Source organism: Symphalangus syndactylus, chromosome 1 (assembly GCF_028878055.3).
Source record: "Symphalangus syndactylus isolate Jambi chromosome 1, NHGRI_mSymSyn1-v2.1_pri, whole genome shotgun sequence".
Classification (NCBI taxonomy): Eukaryota; Metazoa; Chordata; class Mammalia; order Primates; family Hylobatidae; genus Symphalangus; species Symphalangus syndactylus.
In genome coordinates this window covers 113,098,579-113,113,132 of record NC_072423.2, presented here as the reverse complement: position 1 = coordinate 113,113,132, position 14,554 = coordinate 113,098,579, and the positions used below count along the sequence as shown (strand labels likewise).

Genomic DNA, 14,554 nt, shown 5'->3' with positions numbered 1-14,554 from the left:
AAAAGGAGAGAGTGGCCCCGAGGCTGTGCACCGAGGAAGGAAAGACATGGACCAAGGCAGGCCCAGGATCTAGTGACCTCAGGCTAGGACGGGGAGGGAAGGTGGTCTGAACTCATGCCCAGGGTTCAGAGCTCACTGGCCAGAGTGTGCCCATGAGACCAAGGGGAGGGGTGCAGGACAAACTACCCTCAAAGAGTACCCAGCCCCTCCCGCACCCAGCAGCGTGGCTCCCCTTGGGCCCCTTCTGTTCTTCCATCTCCTCTCAGCTCACATGGCAGACCTCCAGGCACAGATTCTGGCCGAGGTCTCTTGGTGTCCCATATTGGGAAACCCAGCCCTGGCAAAAACTAGACCCCAAGTGACTCAGTGTCATTAGAGAAGGAAGTATCTCATAGGAGATTTCCCAGATAAAAGGGGAAAAAAATGGTTAGTTAAGGACAGAACTGTTTTGATCTTTTTTTTTTTTTGAGACAGAGTCTCGCTGTGTCGCCCAGGCTGGAGTGCAGTGGCGCAATCTTGGCTCACTGCAAGCTCCGCCTCCCGGGTTCACGCCATTCTCCTGCCTCAGCCTCTCCGAGTAGCTGGGACTACAGGCGCCCGCCACCACGCCCGGCTAATTTTTTGTATTTTTTTTAGTAAAGACGGGGTTTCACCGTGGTCTCGATCTCCTGACCTCGTGATCCGCCCGCCTCGGCCTCCCAAAGTGCTGGGATTACAAGCGTGAGCCACCGCGCCCAGCCTGTTTTGATCTTTCTAAATAGAACACATTCTAAACCGGATCACACTCTTCGCTGAGAGGGAAAGGGAGTTTTTTTTTCTTTTTGGAGACAGAATTTCGCTCTGTTGCTCAGGCTAGAGTGCGGTGCCACACTCTTGCCTCACTGCAGTCTCTGCCTCCCGGGTTCAAGCAATTCTCCAAAGGCATGCGCCACCACACCTGGCTAGTTTCTGTATTTTTAGTAGAGACAGGGTTTCACCATGTTGGCCAGGCTGGTCTCAAACTCCTGACCTCAAGTGATCCACCCGCCTTGGCCTTCCAAAGTGCTGGGATTACTGGCATGAGACACCACGCCTGCCCTGAGGGAAGAGAGTTTTGCCTTCACCTTAACTGGCCTGTGGTGGCTAGCCTTGTGGGATACCAGGTCTGCCAGCCAGTGTGCCTGCTGCTGCGGCAGTCCTACCCAAAAATCTGCTGTAGACCCAGGAACTAGGACACGAGGCTGCTAGGGGACTACCCAAGGCAAGAGCCCACCCTCTGCACAGCGACTTCCACGGGGCACTGGGCCAACCATGTTGCTGGAAGGAAACTGCATTAGTGCAAGTTGCTGAACGCCTCCCATTCTCCTGCCAGGGCTAGCGGCTGAGGCTTCACTGGTTGGGAGCACCCTTTGCTCCTGAATCTGATAGGTGGGACCTGAACACTGCCCTCTATACAGCTCCTTCAGCAGTAGCTCCTGTAATCCTCGTTTAGAGCCAACCCAGGTTCTCAGCTCAGAGTGCACCGCTTCCCCAGGCCTAGCTCAATAGTTCCACGCACACAGTAGGTACTCAAGAGAATGCCTGTGCAGATGGCTGCTGTAAGAAACTGCTCCTCCTCCACCTAGAGGTTAGCACCTGAACTCCTGCTCCCTGACAGAATGAGGACTGTGTTGTTTCCACTGCGCTGTCCTGGGTAGTCTTCATGGGATGCTAAAGGCACAGAGATGAAACCCTTGCCAGTCAGCGGGCTGCCCAGCTGACCCATGGCAGGACTACATACCCTGGAGTCCCAGTGGGCAAGGGAGGCGCCACTCACCAGGCTTGTGCTTGATGTTAGCCTTAGACCCACACTTGGAGGAGACCTTAGAGATGTCCACTTTCTTGTTCTGAATCTGAACCTGAGGAGAAGGACACAAAAGACTCATTCAGAGAGAGGGTATACTGTCAGAGCCAACCCCATGCTACCTTTTAAATCTTCTCCATGTTCAGGGTTTCTCGCTCCCTCTGTAAGCTGCTATCTCAGTCTGTTCAAAGACAGGGTCATCTCCCTAAGTACCTAAAAGAGCCCTCGACCCACCCTGGCCCTGCTCTTTTTTTTTTTTTAAAGATGGAGTCTTGCTCTGTTGCCCAGGCTGGAGTACAGTGGTACGATCTCAGCTAGCTGTAACCTCCGCCTCCTGGGGTCAAGCAATTCTCCTGCCTCAGCCTCCCGAGTAGCTGGGATTACAGGCGTGTGCTACCACATCTAGCTAATTTTTTGTATTTTTAGTAGAGACAGGGTTTCTTCATATTGGTCAGGCTGGTCTCGAACTCCCGACCTCAGGTGATCCGCCTGCCTCAGGATCCCAAAGTGCTGGAATTACAGGTGTGAGCCACCACGCCCAGCCACCAGCCTTCACTTCTAACCCCACCTCCAGCCAGACCAAACCACCGTTTCCACACCCCACAGGCCTTTCTGTGCAGACCCTGTCCATGCATGCTCCAGACAGCTCTTCTGCCATTTCACCAGGTCCAAACACCAGCACCAAGACTCTCATGAAATATCCCCTTTGTTCCATCTCAAAACCTTACCTATCAACTCCTTGCCCAGAGAAACCTGGAATAACATATTTACTTCCAGTCCTTTTCAATGCATTTTCCCCTTGGGGGAGGAGAGGGGGTGGTGTGTGTGTGTGTGTGTGTGTGTGTGTGTGTGTGTGTGTGTGTGTGTAATCATAGTATTCCTGCTTAATCCATGTTATAACAATTTTCCCTGTGTGTGTATGTGTGTGTGTGTGTGTGTAATCATAGTATTCCTGCTTAATCCATGTTATAACAATTTTCCCAGCCAGGTGCAGTGGGTCACGCCTGTAATCCCAGCACTTTGGGAGGCTGAGGCAGGCAGATCACCTGTGGCTAGGAGTTTGAGACCAGCCTGGCCAGCACAGTGAAACTCTATCTCTGCTAAAAATACAAAAATTTGCATTTAAAGGTGGTGCATCTTGGCTGGGCACGGTGGCTCTCGTCTGTAATCCCAGCACTTTGGGAAGCTGAGGCGGGCAGATCACGAGGTCAGGAGATCGAGACCATCCTGGCTAACACAGTGAAACCCCATCTCTACTAAAAATACAAAAAATTAGCTGAGCATGGTGGCGGGCGCCTATAGTCCCAGCTACTCAGGAGGCTGAGGCAGGAGAATGGCATGAACTCGGGAGGCAGAGCTTGCAGTGAGCCAAGATCGCGCCACTGCACTCCAGCCTGGGTGGCAGAGAGACTCCACCTCAAAAAAAAAAAAAAAAAAAAAAAAAAAAAAAAAAAAAAAAAAAAAGGTGGTGCATCTTTAAGTCTATAGCCATGCATGCCCTCTGAGTTGTTGGATGGGGATTCCAGCATTCCTGTGAGTGGCCCCGCTGTCCTCTAGTAGGTACTGTGGGAGAGCCTGACTTTCCAACACATCAACTCCATGCAGTGTTGCACCATTCTGGTGGGTTTCACCACAATCTATTAAATGGTGAGCTATCTTCTTGAGCCCTGTTTTCCTTTCTTTGGTGTCAGGAAATATGGTCTTCACCATGTTCCCAGAGGACAGATATAATGCCACCAGTGTTTCTGTATTTGCACCCACAGCCCAAGGCCTGGCACAGAATAACTACCACAATCCCCAGCTTGCCAGAGCCATTCTCAGTCTTGCCTGTAAAACTCGGCTCATGCCTAACCCAGCAAATCCATTATGTTTTCTTCCCCATCCTTCAATGCCCAGCTCAAAGGGTGCCTTCCATACGGCCTCGCATAGCTCTCGCTTCAATCCGTCTCTTTCTCATATCATCTCTTGAAGGGACACCACCAGGAACTATACCATAATGGCTTCACGTGCTTGATAGTTACATACAGAGTAGTTACTACTGTGAAAACACACAGCCTCTACTTTGTCTCATCTTTCCAAAAAGTCTGCAATTTTCCCTAGATAGAAATTTTTCTTTCTCCTCAATCTATAGTTCATTATACAGATATTTATAGGTATCTCCAAAATGGAAGTTTAGGATACAGCACAGATACCTCCTCCTAAGTATGTGCTGATGACGCCATTGTAAGTGCTTTATCTGGGTTTAAAACAAGGTATCTTGTTATTTATTAGGGGAAGAAATGGCCAATTCAAGAAGAGGGAGCCATGAAGGCCTCATCCAAACATCTCCCTATCCTTATCCCTCATAAGAGACGGCATAGGGAAGGTTACTTTTACCAGCCAAAGATCTGGTAGCTGCTTAAACCAACCCAACATGGGTCTTGAAGCAATGGTGACAAGCTCATCTTAGCTGTAACCACAACAGCACCTGCAAGAAGTTAACAGAGTCACTCTCCAAGGCTTGGGCCCTCACCAAGATGTACAGCCACACATTTTTTTCTTGTTTTGAGACAGCGTCTCACTCTGCCACCCAGGATGAAGTGCAGAGGCATGACCTTAGCTCACTGCAGCCTCAACCTCCCAGGCTCAAGTGATCCTCCCAGGCTCAAGCCCCTCAAGTGGCTGAGACTACAGGCGCACACCACCATGCCCAGCTAATTTTTGCATTTTTTTGTAGAGAAGGGGTTTTGCCAAGTGGCCCAGGCTGGTCTCGAATTTCTGGGCTGAAGCAGCCCACCTGCCTTGGCCTCCCAAAGTGCTTGGATTACAAGTGTGAGCCACTGCATCGGCCAGGGCCACAGATTTCTTGACAGGGTTCCATATTTGAAGCCTCTATCTCTTGACCTTTTGTCTAGTATGCAATTAAAGAATAGTTAAGGGGCAGTCAGTTTCACATTATGGATGTATTCCAGCTAGTAAATGAAGAAGTAATGCTAGAATTAGTCTTACCACGGCATATGCCTACTGAACCCACAGGTCCAGGAATTGCCAACATCACAAAAAGACAACCGAAGAATGAGACATGAATGTAATTTCTCACAGAATAAACCTCATTACCTACTTACATGTCATGCTAGCATGTGGGGAAAAAACCCAAACCAAATAAATTTAAAGAAAATTGAGGGACAACAGAATATGTTAATTAAAACCATGAGGATGTAATTAGAAGAATCCAGATTCTAGGACAAACCACTGATCTTACCCATCAAGGAAATTACCAGTAAAAAAAGAATGAGCCAGGCACAGTGGCTCACATCTGTAATCCCAGCACTTTGGTAGGGCTGACGCGGGTGGATTATTTGAGGTCAGAAGTTCGAGAACAGCGTGGGCAACATGGTGAGACCCTGTCTCTACTAAAAATACAAAAGTTAGGCTGGGCACAGTGGCTCATGCCTGTAATCCCAGCACTTTGGGAGGCTGAGGTGGGTGGATCACCTGAGGTCAGGAGTTCGAGACCAGCCTGACCAATATGGTGAAACCCCATCTCTACAAAAAATACAAAAATTAGCTGGGTGTGGTGGTGGGCACTGTAGTCCCAGCTACTCGGGAGGCTGAAACAGAATTCTTGAACCCGGGAGGCAGAGGTTGCAATGAGCCGAGATCGTGCCATTGCACTCCACCCTGGGTGACAAAGCGAGACTCTGTCTTTTTTTTTTTTGAGACCAAACCTCACTTTGTCACCAGGCTGGAGTCCAATGGCATGATTTCAACTCACTGCAACCTCCCACTGCCTGGTTCAAGCGATTCTCCTGCCTCAGCTTTCCAAGTAACTGGGATTATAGGCACACACCACCACGCCCAGCTGATCTTTGTATTTTTAGTAGAGCCGGGGTTTCGGGGTTTCACTATGTTGGCCAGGATGGTCTAGAACTCCTGACCTTGTGATCCACCTGCCTCAGCCTCCCAAAGTGCTGCAATTACAGGTGTGAGCTACCGCGCCTGGCCGAGACTCTCTTTTTTTTTTTTTTTTTTTTTTTTTTTTTGAGACGGAGTCTCGCTCTGTTACCCAGGCTGGAGTGCAGTGGCGCGATCTCGGCTCACTGCAACCTCCGCCTCCCGGGTTCACGCCATTCTCCTGCCTCAGCCTCTCCGAGTAGCTGGGACTACAGGCGCCCGCCACCACGCCCGGCTAATTTTTTGTATTTTTAGTAGAGACGGGGTTTCACCGTGGTCTCGATCTCCTGACCTCGTGATCCGCCCGCCTTGGCCTCCCAAAGTGCTGGGATTACAAGCGTGAGCCACCGCGCCCGGCCAAGACTCTGTCTTTAAAACAACAACAACAACAACAAAAACCCAAAAGTTAGCAGGGCATGGTGGTGCACGCCTGTAATCCTGGCTACTCATGAAGCTGAGGCAGGAGAATTGATTGAGCCCAGAAGGCGGAGGTTGCAGTGAGCCAAGATCACGCCACTGCCCTCCAGCCTGGGCCACAGAGTGAGACTTTGTCTCAAAAAAAAAAAAAAAAAAAAAATGCCGGTGGCTCACACCTGTAATCCCAGCACTTTGGGAGGCCAAGGTGGGCAGATCACAAGGTCAGGAGATCGAGACCATCCTGGCTAACATGGTAAAACCCCATCTCTACTAAAAATACAAAAAATTAACTGGGCGTGGTGGCAGGTGCCTGTAGTCCCAGCTACTCAGGAGGCTGAGACAGGAGAATTGCTTGAACCTGGGAGGTGGAGGTTGCAGTGAGCTGAGATCACGCCACTGCACTCCAGCCTGGGTGACAGTGAGATTCCGTCTCAAAAACAAACAAACAAACCAACCCTAGGTAGCCCACACCATGAAACAGATGTAGCTTCTGACATAAGAGTCCTATGTTAGGAATACATCCTAGAGAAATAACTTGAAATGTTAAAGCTATTTATACAAAAATATGATTTTAAATGTGTTATAGCTTCATGCTTGAGGGACAGAGCGAGACTGTCTCAAAAAAAAAAAAAAAAAGGGCTGAGCGCAGTGGCTCACGCTTGTAATCCCAGCATTTTGGGAGGCCGAGGCGGGCGGATCACGAGGTCAGGGGATCGAGACCATAGTGAAACCCCATCTCTACTAAAAATACAAAAAAAAAATTAGCCGGGCATGGTGGCGGGCGCCCGTAGTCCCAGCTACTTGGGAGGCTGAGGCAGGAGAGTGGTGTGAACCCGGGAGGCGGAGCTTGCAGTGAGCCAAGATTGCTCCACTGCACTCCAGCCTGGGCGACAGAGCGAGACTCCATCTCAAAAAAAAAAAAAAAAAAAAAAAAAAATGGATGGAGTGGGGACTTGTAGAGTAAAAGCAACTTAAGATTAAAAGAGTTTCGCCGGGCATGGTGGCTCATGCCTGTAATCCCAGCTACTCGGGAAGCTGAGGCAGGAGAATCGCTTGAACCCAGGAGGCGGAGGTTGCGGTGAGCCAAGATCTCACCATTGCACTCCAGCCTGGGCAACAAGAGCGAAACTCCATCTCAAAAAAGAAAAGAGTTGAAGCTTGTATTATATCTTATTAGTGTTGCTATTTTAAATATATGGATCTGCCGGGCGCGGTGGCTCACGCTTGTAATCCCAGCACTTTGGGAGGCCGAGGCGGGCGGATCACGAGGTCAGGAGATCGAGACCACGGTGAAACCCCGTCTCTACTAAAAATACAAAAAATTAGCTGGGCGTGGTGGCGGGCACCTGTAGTCCCAGCTACTCGGAGAGGCTGAGGCAGGAGAATGGCGTGAACCCGGGAGGCAGAGCTTGCAGTGAGCCGAGATTGCGCCACTGCACTCTAGCCTGGGCGACAGAGTGAGACTCCGTCTCAAGAAAGAAAAAAAAAAAAAAAAAAAAAAAAAAAATATATATATATATATATATATATATATATGGATCAATTTATGCATTTTCTTTTTTTTTTTTTTTGAGACGGAGTCTCGCTCTGTCACCCAGGCTGGAGTGCAGTGGCACGATCTTGCCTCACTGCAACCTCCGCCTCCCGGGTTCAAGCGATTCTCCTGCATCAGCCTCCTGAGTAGCTGGGACTACAGGCATGTGCCACCACGCCCAGCTAGTTTTTTGTATTTTTAGTAGAGATGGGGTTCCACCGTGTTAGCCAGGATGGTCTCGATCTCCTGACCTCATGATCCGCCCGCCTCAGCCTCCTAAAGTGCTGGGATTACAGGCGTGAGCCACCGTGCCCAGCTATATGCTGAAGTATTAACAAATAAATAATATATCTAGGACTGGCTTCAAAATACTTGGAATAGGTATATACAGATAAACCAAGACTGCTCATGTAGATAGTAAATGAGGCAGGGTAAAAGGTACATCAAGTTCATTTTACTGTTTTTTTCTACTTGTGTGTGTTTGAAAATTCCCACAATAAAAAGTTGTTGTTTCTTTTTTGGTTTTTGTTTTTTGAGACGGAGTTTCATTCTTGTTGCCCAGGCTGGAGTGCAATGGCACAATGTCGCCTCACCACAACCTCTGCCTCCCAGGATCAAGCGATTCTCCTGCTTCAGCCTCCAGAGTAGCTGGGATTATAGGCATGTACCACCAGGCCTGGCTAATTTTGTATTTTTAATAGAGACAGGGTTTCTCCATGTTGGTCAGGCTGGTCTTGAACTCCCGACCTCAGGTGATCTGCCTGCCTTGGCTTCCCAAAGTGCTGGGATTACAGGCGTGAGCTGCTGTGCCCGGCCCAGTAAAAAGTTTTAAAAAGCTTAACTGAGCCTCACTCACTTAATAAAGTCCACCACCTCTAGGCTACAGCTCTCCCTCCTTAAGTGGCTATGTGGAGGAGTCTACAATCTGCTTCCAAACGATTCCCCCACACCACCCTGCCTCCACTGTATGCTCCAGCCTCAGGGAACCATGTGTGGTGCCTCCTTCATGGGCTGGCCCAAGTGTCCCCTCCTCGGGGACCACAGAGAGCCATGCTGGCTCTCTGTGGTCCTAGGAGCAATCACGGCATCACACACCTTGCTCTGCTTGTGCTTACACAGGCTGCCTGCCGCTCTATGAGAGCCTGCAGGCACACTCCAGGTACCAAAACATGCTGTGGAAGTCAGCTGCCAGCAGGTCTCAGCACCCACTACACATGCACAGCCCCTTGCAAGGGTGAAATGGAACCAACACGGACACAAAATCTTAACTGGGACCAGCCACAGAAGAAGCCACTACATTGGCACTGGCTCATCACTCCCCTCCCTCCCCTCCGCTGGTGTCCTCCTGGCTCTCATAAAGGGGTATGTCTGTGTGTCTGTCGGGGGCATTTTTGGAGCACTAACTAGGATCCTGTTTTGAGCCTCTCATCCTGGTGATAACTGCGTTATTTCTTTGTGTATGTGTGTGTGGGTGGGGAGTGGTGGGGGGTGTGTGTAATGCTGTTCTGTCTGCACAGCAGGTCCTCCCCCCTTTTTTTTGTGTCTCTCTCTGTCACCCAGGCTGAAGTGCAGTGGTGCCATCACGGCTCACTGCAGTCTCAACTACCCAGGCTCAAGCAATCTTCCCCTCTCAGCCTCCTGAGAAGCTGGAACTGCAGACACATGCCACCTAATGCCACCAGGCACATGTCTGGCTAATTTAAAATTGCTTTGAAACCCAGGCTGGTTTTGAAGCAATCCTCCTGTCTAGGCCTCCCAGGGCCACCATACCTGGCCTTATTTTAAAATATTTTTTTTGGGGACTGGGCGCAGTCGCTCTTGCAATAATCCCAGCACTTTGGGAGGCCAAGGTGGGTGGATCACCTGAGGTCAGGAGTTTGAGACTAGCCTGCGCAACATAGCAAAACCCCGTCTCTACTAAAAATACAAAAATTAGGCCAGGTGCGGTGGCTCATGCCTGTAATCCCAGCACTTTGAGAGGCCGAGGCGGGCGGATGACGAGGTCAGGAGATGGAGACCATCCTGGCTAACACGGTGAAACCCCGTCTCTACTAAAAAATATAAAAAATTAGCCGGGCACTGTGGCGGGCGCCTGTAGTCCCAGCTACTCGGGAGGCTGAAGCAGGAGAATAGCGTCAACCTGGGAGGCGGAGCTTGCAGTAAGCCGAGATCACACCACTGCACTCCAGCCTTGGCAACAGATCGAGACTCCATCTCAAAAATAAAATAATAACATAACATAACATAACATAACATAACATAACATAACATAACATAAAATACAAAAATGAGCTAGGCATGGTGGCAGGCGCCTGTAATCCCAGCTACTCGGGAAGCTGAGGAAGGAGAATCACACGAACCTGGGAGGCGGAGGTTGCAGTGAGCCGAGATTCTGCTACTGCACTCCAGGCTGGGCGACACAGCAAGACTTTTTTTTGTAGAGACGGGGGTCTTACTATGGTGCCCAGCCGGGGGGCTCATCATTTTAAACTTCACATTTCCTTGTGGTGGCTTTAGGGAGGGACTGACAGAGGCTATGGAAGGAAACAAAGCACCTGGGTCCAGCTGTGGTCAGCTGTTGTTTACCCTTATCTTCCCACCAGGAAAGACAGTAGTCGCCCTACTTCTCTCTGTTTAAGGAAGCCTCCTAAAGTGAAAAGGCTTTAAAAATACATTCACCCTCAAAACAACAAAACAAAACAAAACAAAAAAACCCTATACATGTGAGGTCATGTGTAGGCAGTGTGGAAAGATCACAGCAGGTGATACATTAATGATGACTATTTTCAGAGCTCTTATATGCACCACACAACACACACAAATACATCTCTATGTCTCACCTACACAAGTGACCCGGTTCCCCCAGAACCCCTGTTCACCTTCTGTTTTCATCCAGGACAAAGCCAGGCTCAGCAGCTGCCTGGGCCCCTTGTGGGCTGGATCTTTGTCATCTCACTTCAGCTGATCCTATTCCAGGCTGACTAATTAGTCTGGTCAAGCAACTCCACCAGAGTGTAAAGGATGCCATTTCTACCCAGGCCAGAAAGAGGCAGTGGCGAGAAGATGACCAGGAAGGAGGGGCAGGAAGGAGAGTTGTGTGGGGCAAGAATGAAAGCTCATGGCCGCATTCCTCAAGATAGAACTGCTGGGGGTGTCTGTAGGCCATGGGCAGGATGTCATGATCACCAAGGAGGAGGCAGGAGTGTTAACAGAGTCTAAAAATGATAAGGGTAAGTGGAGCAGGACCTAGTCCAGTTCAGGACAGTAAGGAGAAAGAACCGAATGAACTCAAAAGAAACGGAGGCAAGACAGGCTGTCTCACTTGGCCTGGAAGGGAGCGGTGAGGGCAGGGCTGTGCATGGCAGCTTCTGGTGCCTCTGGCACAACTCCACAGAGTACCACTTGCCTAGGCACTGTCACAGTGACAAGCGGAAAGCACACAGAGTGTTCTTCACACACTTAACGACAGTAAGACTTCGCCCTATCTCTCCCTAGACCAGAACCTCCCTGTGAGCTGGGATCACCTGTGTCCCTAATACACATCATAGAGCTGGCACACAATGGCAGCAAGACAAAAAGAAGGATGTTTGGGTGGAAGAGGAAAGAAGACAAAAAGATAAGGAGGGAAAGTCTGGGCGCAGTGGCTCACGCCTGTAATCCCAGCACTTTGGGAGGCCAAGGCGGGCAGATCACGAGGTCAGGAGTTCAAAGCCAACCTGGCCAGCATGATGAAACCCCGTCTCTACTAAAAATACAAAAATTAGCTAGGCGTGGTGGCGCATGCCTGTAGCCCCAGCTACTCGGGAGGCTGAGACAGGAGAATCGATTGACCCTGGTAGGTGGAGGTTGCAGTGAGCCAAGATCACACCACTGCACACCAGCCTGGGCAACAGAGTGAACTCTGCATCAAAACAAAAACAAAACAAACAAACAAACAAAACAGGAAAAGGGACTATAAAAGGAGGGGAAGAAAAAGGAGGAAGGGATTAGAAAAGGGACAAAAAAAGGAGAGCAGAAAGGGAAATGGGAGGGCCAGGCGCAGTGGTTCATGCCTGTAATCCCTAATCCCAGCACTTTGGGAGGCCAAAGTGGGTGGATCATGAGGTCAGGAGTTCAAGACCAGCCTGGCCAACATAGTGAAATCCCGTTTCTACTAAAAATACAAAAATTAGCCGGGCGTGGTGGTGCGTACCTGTAGTCCCGGCTACTTGGGAGGCTGAGGCAGGAGAATAGCTTGAACCTGGGAGGTGGTGGTTGCAGTGAGCTGAGATCACGCCACTGCACTCTAGCTTGGGCAACAAAGTAAGACTTCATCTCAAAAAAAAAAAAAAAAAAAAAAAAGAAAAAGAAAACAGGAGAAGGTAGGGAGAGAAAAGGAAAGTAGAGGAAAAACCAGAGAGCTGGAGAGCAACAAAGATGAAGAAAAGTGCGGGGAAGGGATAGGAAGAAAATGTTGATTAATTCTTATTTTATAATAGCAAGGATTCAAAGATGAGCTCTGGAAAGATCCAGACATCTGTCTCAGAGAAGTTACTCCCACGGTAATTCAAGGGCATGCAGACAGACATACGCATCCCAGGAACGGACTCCAGACAGGCAACAGGTCTGCTGCTGACCGCTGTGCTCAGACCCAGGCTCTGACATAGCTGGAGAAAAATCCAAAGCCTCCCACCCATATGGGTAAAAAGATACTGAATGGATATCACCATGCTGGTGTTCAGGGGCTCACCAGAAACACCCTGTCTAACATGGGAGCATCAAGGTCCCCTCACTTTGCTAGTCTGCTTCTTAGAGAACGCCATAGCTCAGGCCACTGGGATTCTATCTACATGGGCACCTATGTAGGGCTCTCTCCCTAGTATACCCCACAGTGGGCTATATCTCAGATGCCGGCTAACCGGAGCTTATACTTACATTACCACCTCCAGGGACATGCTTAATATTGTCCTTGGAACCACACTTGGACTGAATATGGCTGTAGCTCACTTTTTTGGAGACTATCTGGACCTGGAGTGTTAGAAAACAGAAAAAACAACACAAAGGGAGAGGACTGGTTAGAACCGACACAGGGAAGGCAGTGAGTCCACATGTGATCACAATGACCAACAAAAAGTGTTGTTAAACCTCCACCCCCACCTTCTACAGAACAGATGTGGAAAAGCACAGGAAAAGAAATGTGAAAGAGCAAGAAGGGGAGTGAAAAACGTGAACAGACAACACAACGACAGGAGCAGAGCTGCGCAGGCACTGCATGTTGGTCATCACCGCTCTTTGGGGGCGGGGCTGTGGTTCACAGGCCCAGGCAGCAGCACAACCTGATGTCCAACCAGGCACAGCCCTACCTCCTTGTTCTGCTCCCTCTTCAAGAGCTGGGCACAGTGTCCTTGGCTCTTCTCTGCAAGTCTTATCATGTGGACCTGTTCTCACCCAAAGAGGGTGCTTCCCTTAAATCTGGGCCCTGGAATGGCTGCAGCCAGACCCACTCTCAGAAGCAAAGGCTGCTCTGAGAAGCACTGGGCAGCTGGCAACAAGGGCACGGATGATACTAACAGGAAGGAGGGGCCAGTGCTCAGATGTGAATACAAATGGATACATAATCTCCAACACCAGGGGAGCAGCTACAGCCGCCACACTTAGCCCATTTGTCTCAGGGCTCGAGAAGGCATAGTATTTTTGACTCAAGGGTAAAATACCTTCTTGAATCCTCCATATGCCTAATCCTCTGCCCTGTGAGATGCCCATGCGGAAAGAACAGGCTCTAAGTAGGGCAGCAATGACGCCCAATCCTGGGGGCAAAACCACACTGTAAAGTACTGGAATGGCTTCCCCTGGAACTGAGAAACACCAAGGCCCTAGCTCTAAGAGTCTGGAACAAAGAATCCTAGGACCTTCTCAAGAAGGAATAGTTGCCAACTTTGTTTCTTTGCAAATGATGCAGGTCTCAGGCTGAAGAGTTCTCCACAGAGTACAGAAATCCTGAGAAACTCCAACCCATATACCTCATTGTACCTACTCATTTCTAGCCTTTTTCACAACTTCGATGGTAAACAAGTGGTTAGCAAACTACTTAATGAGCCTTGGTCTGAACCTAGGACCTCTAGTAGTCACCCAGAAGCCACTGTGCAGCTTTCTTCACTGTAGGAATGCCCTAGGCTGAGACTTCCCGTGCTGGTCCCTAAGGGCTGGAGTGCAGGCTTCTCTGGCAGAGGCACACCTACCTGCTACAGCTAAGGAAGGAAGGTGTTGCAAGCACTCAGGAGGGGCCTGGTTTCCAGGTTTACAGAGGCAAGGGGAAAGAACCTGTGGTTTCAGCTTACCTCTGCCCTCCAGTTGATGCTGCATGCCTATACTAAGTGGGTTTCCACTGGGAATGAGCATCGTAACTTTCAGTTAAGAGGTGACCCGGGGAACCAGGACAAATGAAGTTATCTCCATACCTAGCAGCGTTATGACACGGATCTTTTAGTTCAAGGTAAAGCACAGGGGCTCCAGGGTTCCAAGTGGTGGAAATTACCCCTGCCATGTCTTCCTGGTAACAAATGTGGGTGCACTGTATTTGCATCCATACCAGGTAGGTTTCACATCAAGGTCAGTGTGAAGGAAATGAAGGAAAGTCTTTGGATCCATTTTATCCAGCCAAAAATTATATATATATATTCTCCAAAGGGCTAATGGGCTCCCAACTCTATTAACTTTCAAGGTTAATACAAAAAATTTTCTGATGGCTGAGTCATCAAGCACAGAGAAGGGAATATAGGGGAGAAGAAGAAGAAACTAGTTAGGGAAAGGGAAAAAGTGCAAGAGAGGGCAAGTGGCTCAGGCTGGAAGAAGTATTTTACCATCTTCAC

At 49.4% G+C, this 14,554-nt stretch overlaps 1 protein-coding gene across 49 annotated transcripts in view; it reads right to left on the bottom strand.

The window, feature by feature from the left end:
• The window catches only part of MAP4 (microtubule associated protein 4), a 245,094-nt gene that overhangs the window by 5,226 nt on the left and 225,314 nt on the right, over nt 1–14,554 (bottom strand). For 35 of the 49 annotated variants that reach the window (XM_063609108.1, XM_063609091.1, XM_063609111.1 and 32 more), the window contains 2 exons: nt 12,621–12,713; nt 1,796–1,877 (listed from right to left, as the gene is read on the bottom strand). In XM_063609108.1, coding sequence (XP_063465178.1) covers nt 1,796–1,877; nt 12,621–12,713 — 175 coding nt within the window. The remainder of the gene's footprint in view (nt 1–1,795; nt 1,878–12,620; nt 12,714–14,554) is intronic. The other 14 variants (XM_063609220.1, XM_063609236.1, XM_063609221.1 and 11 more) reach the window with 1 other exon arrangement.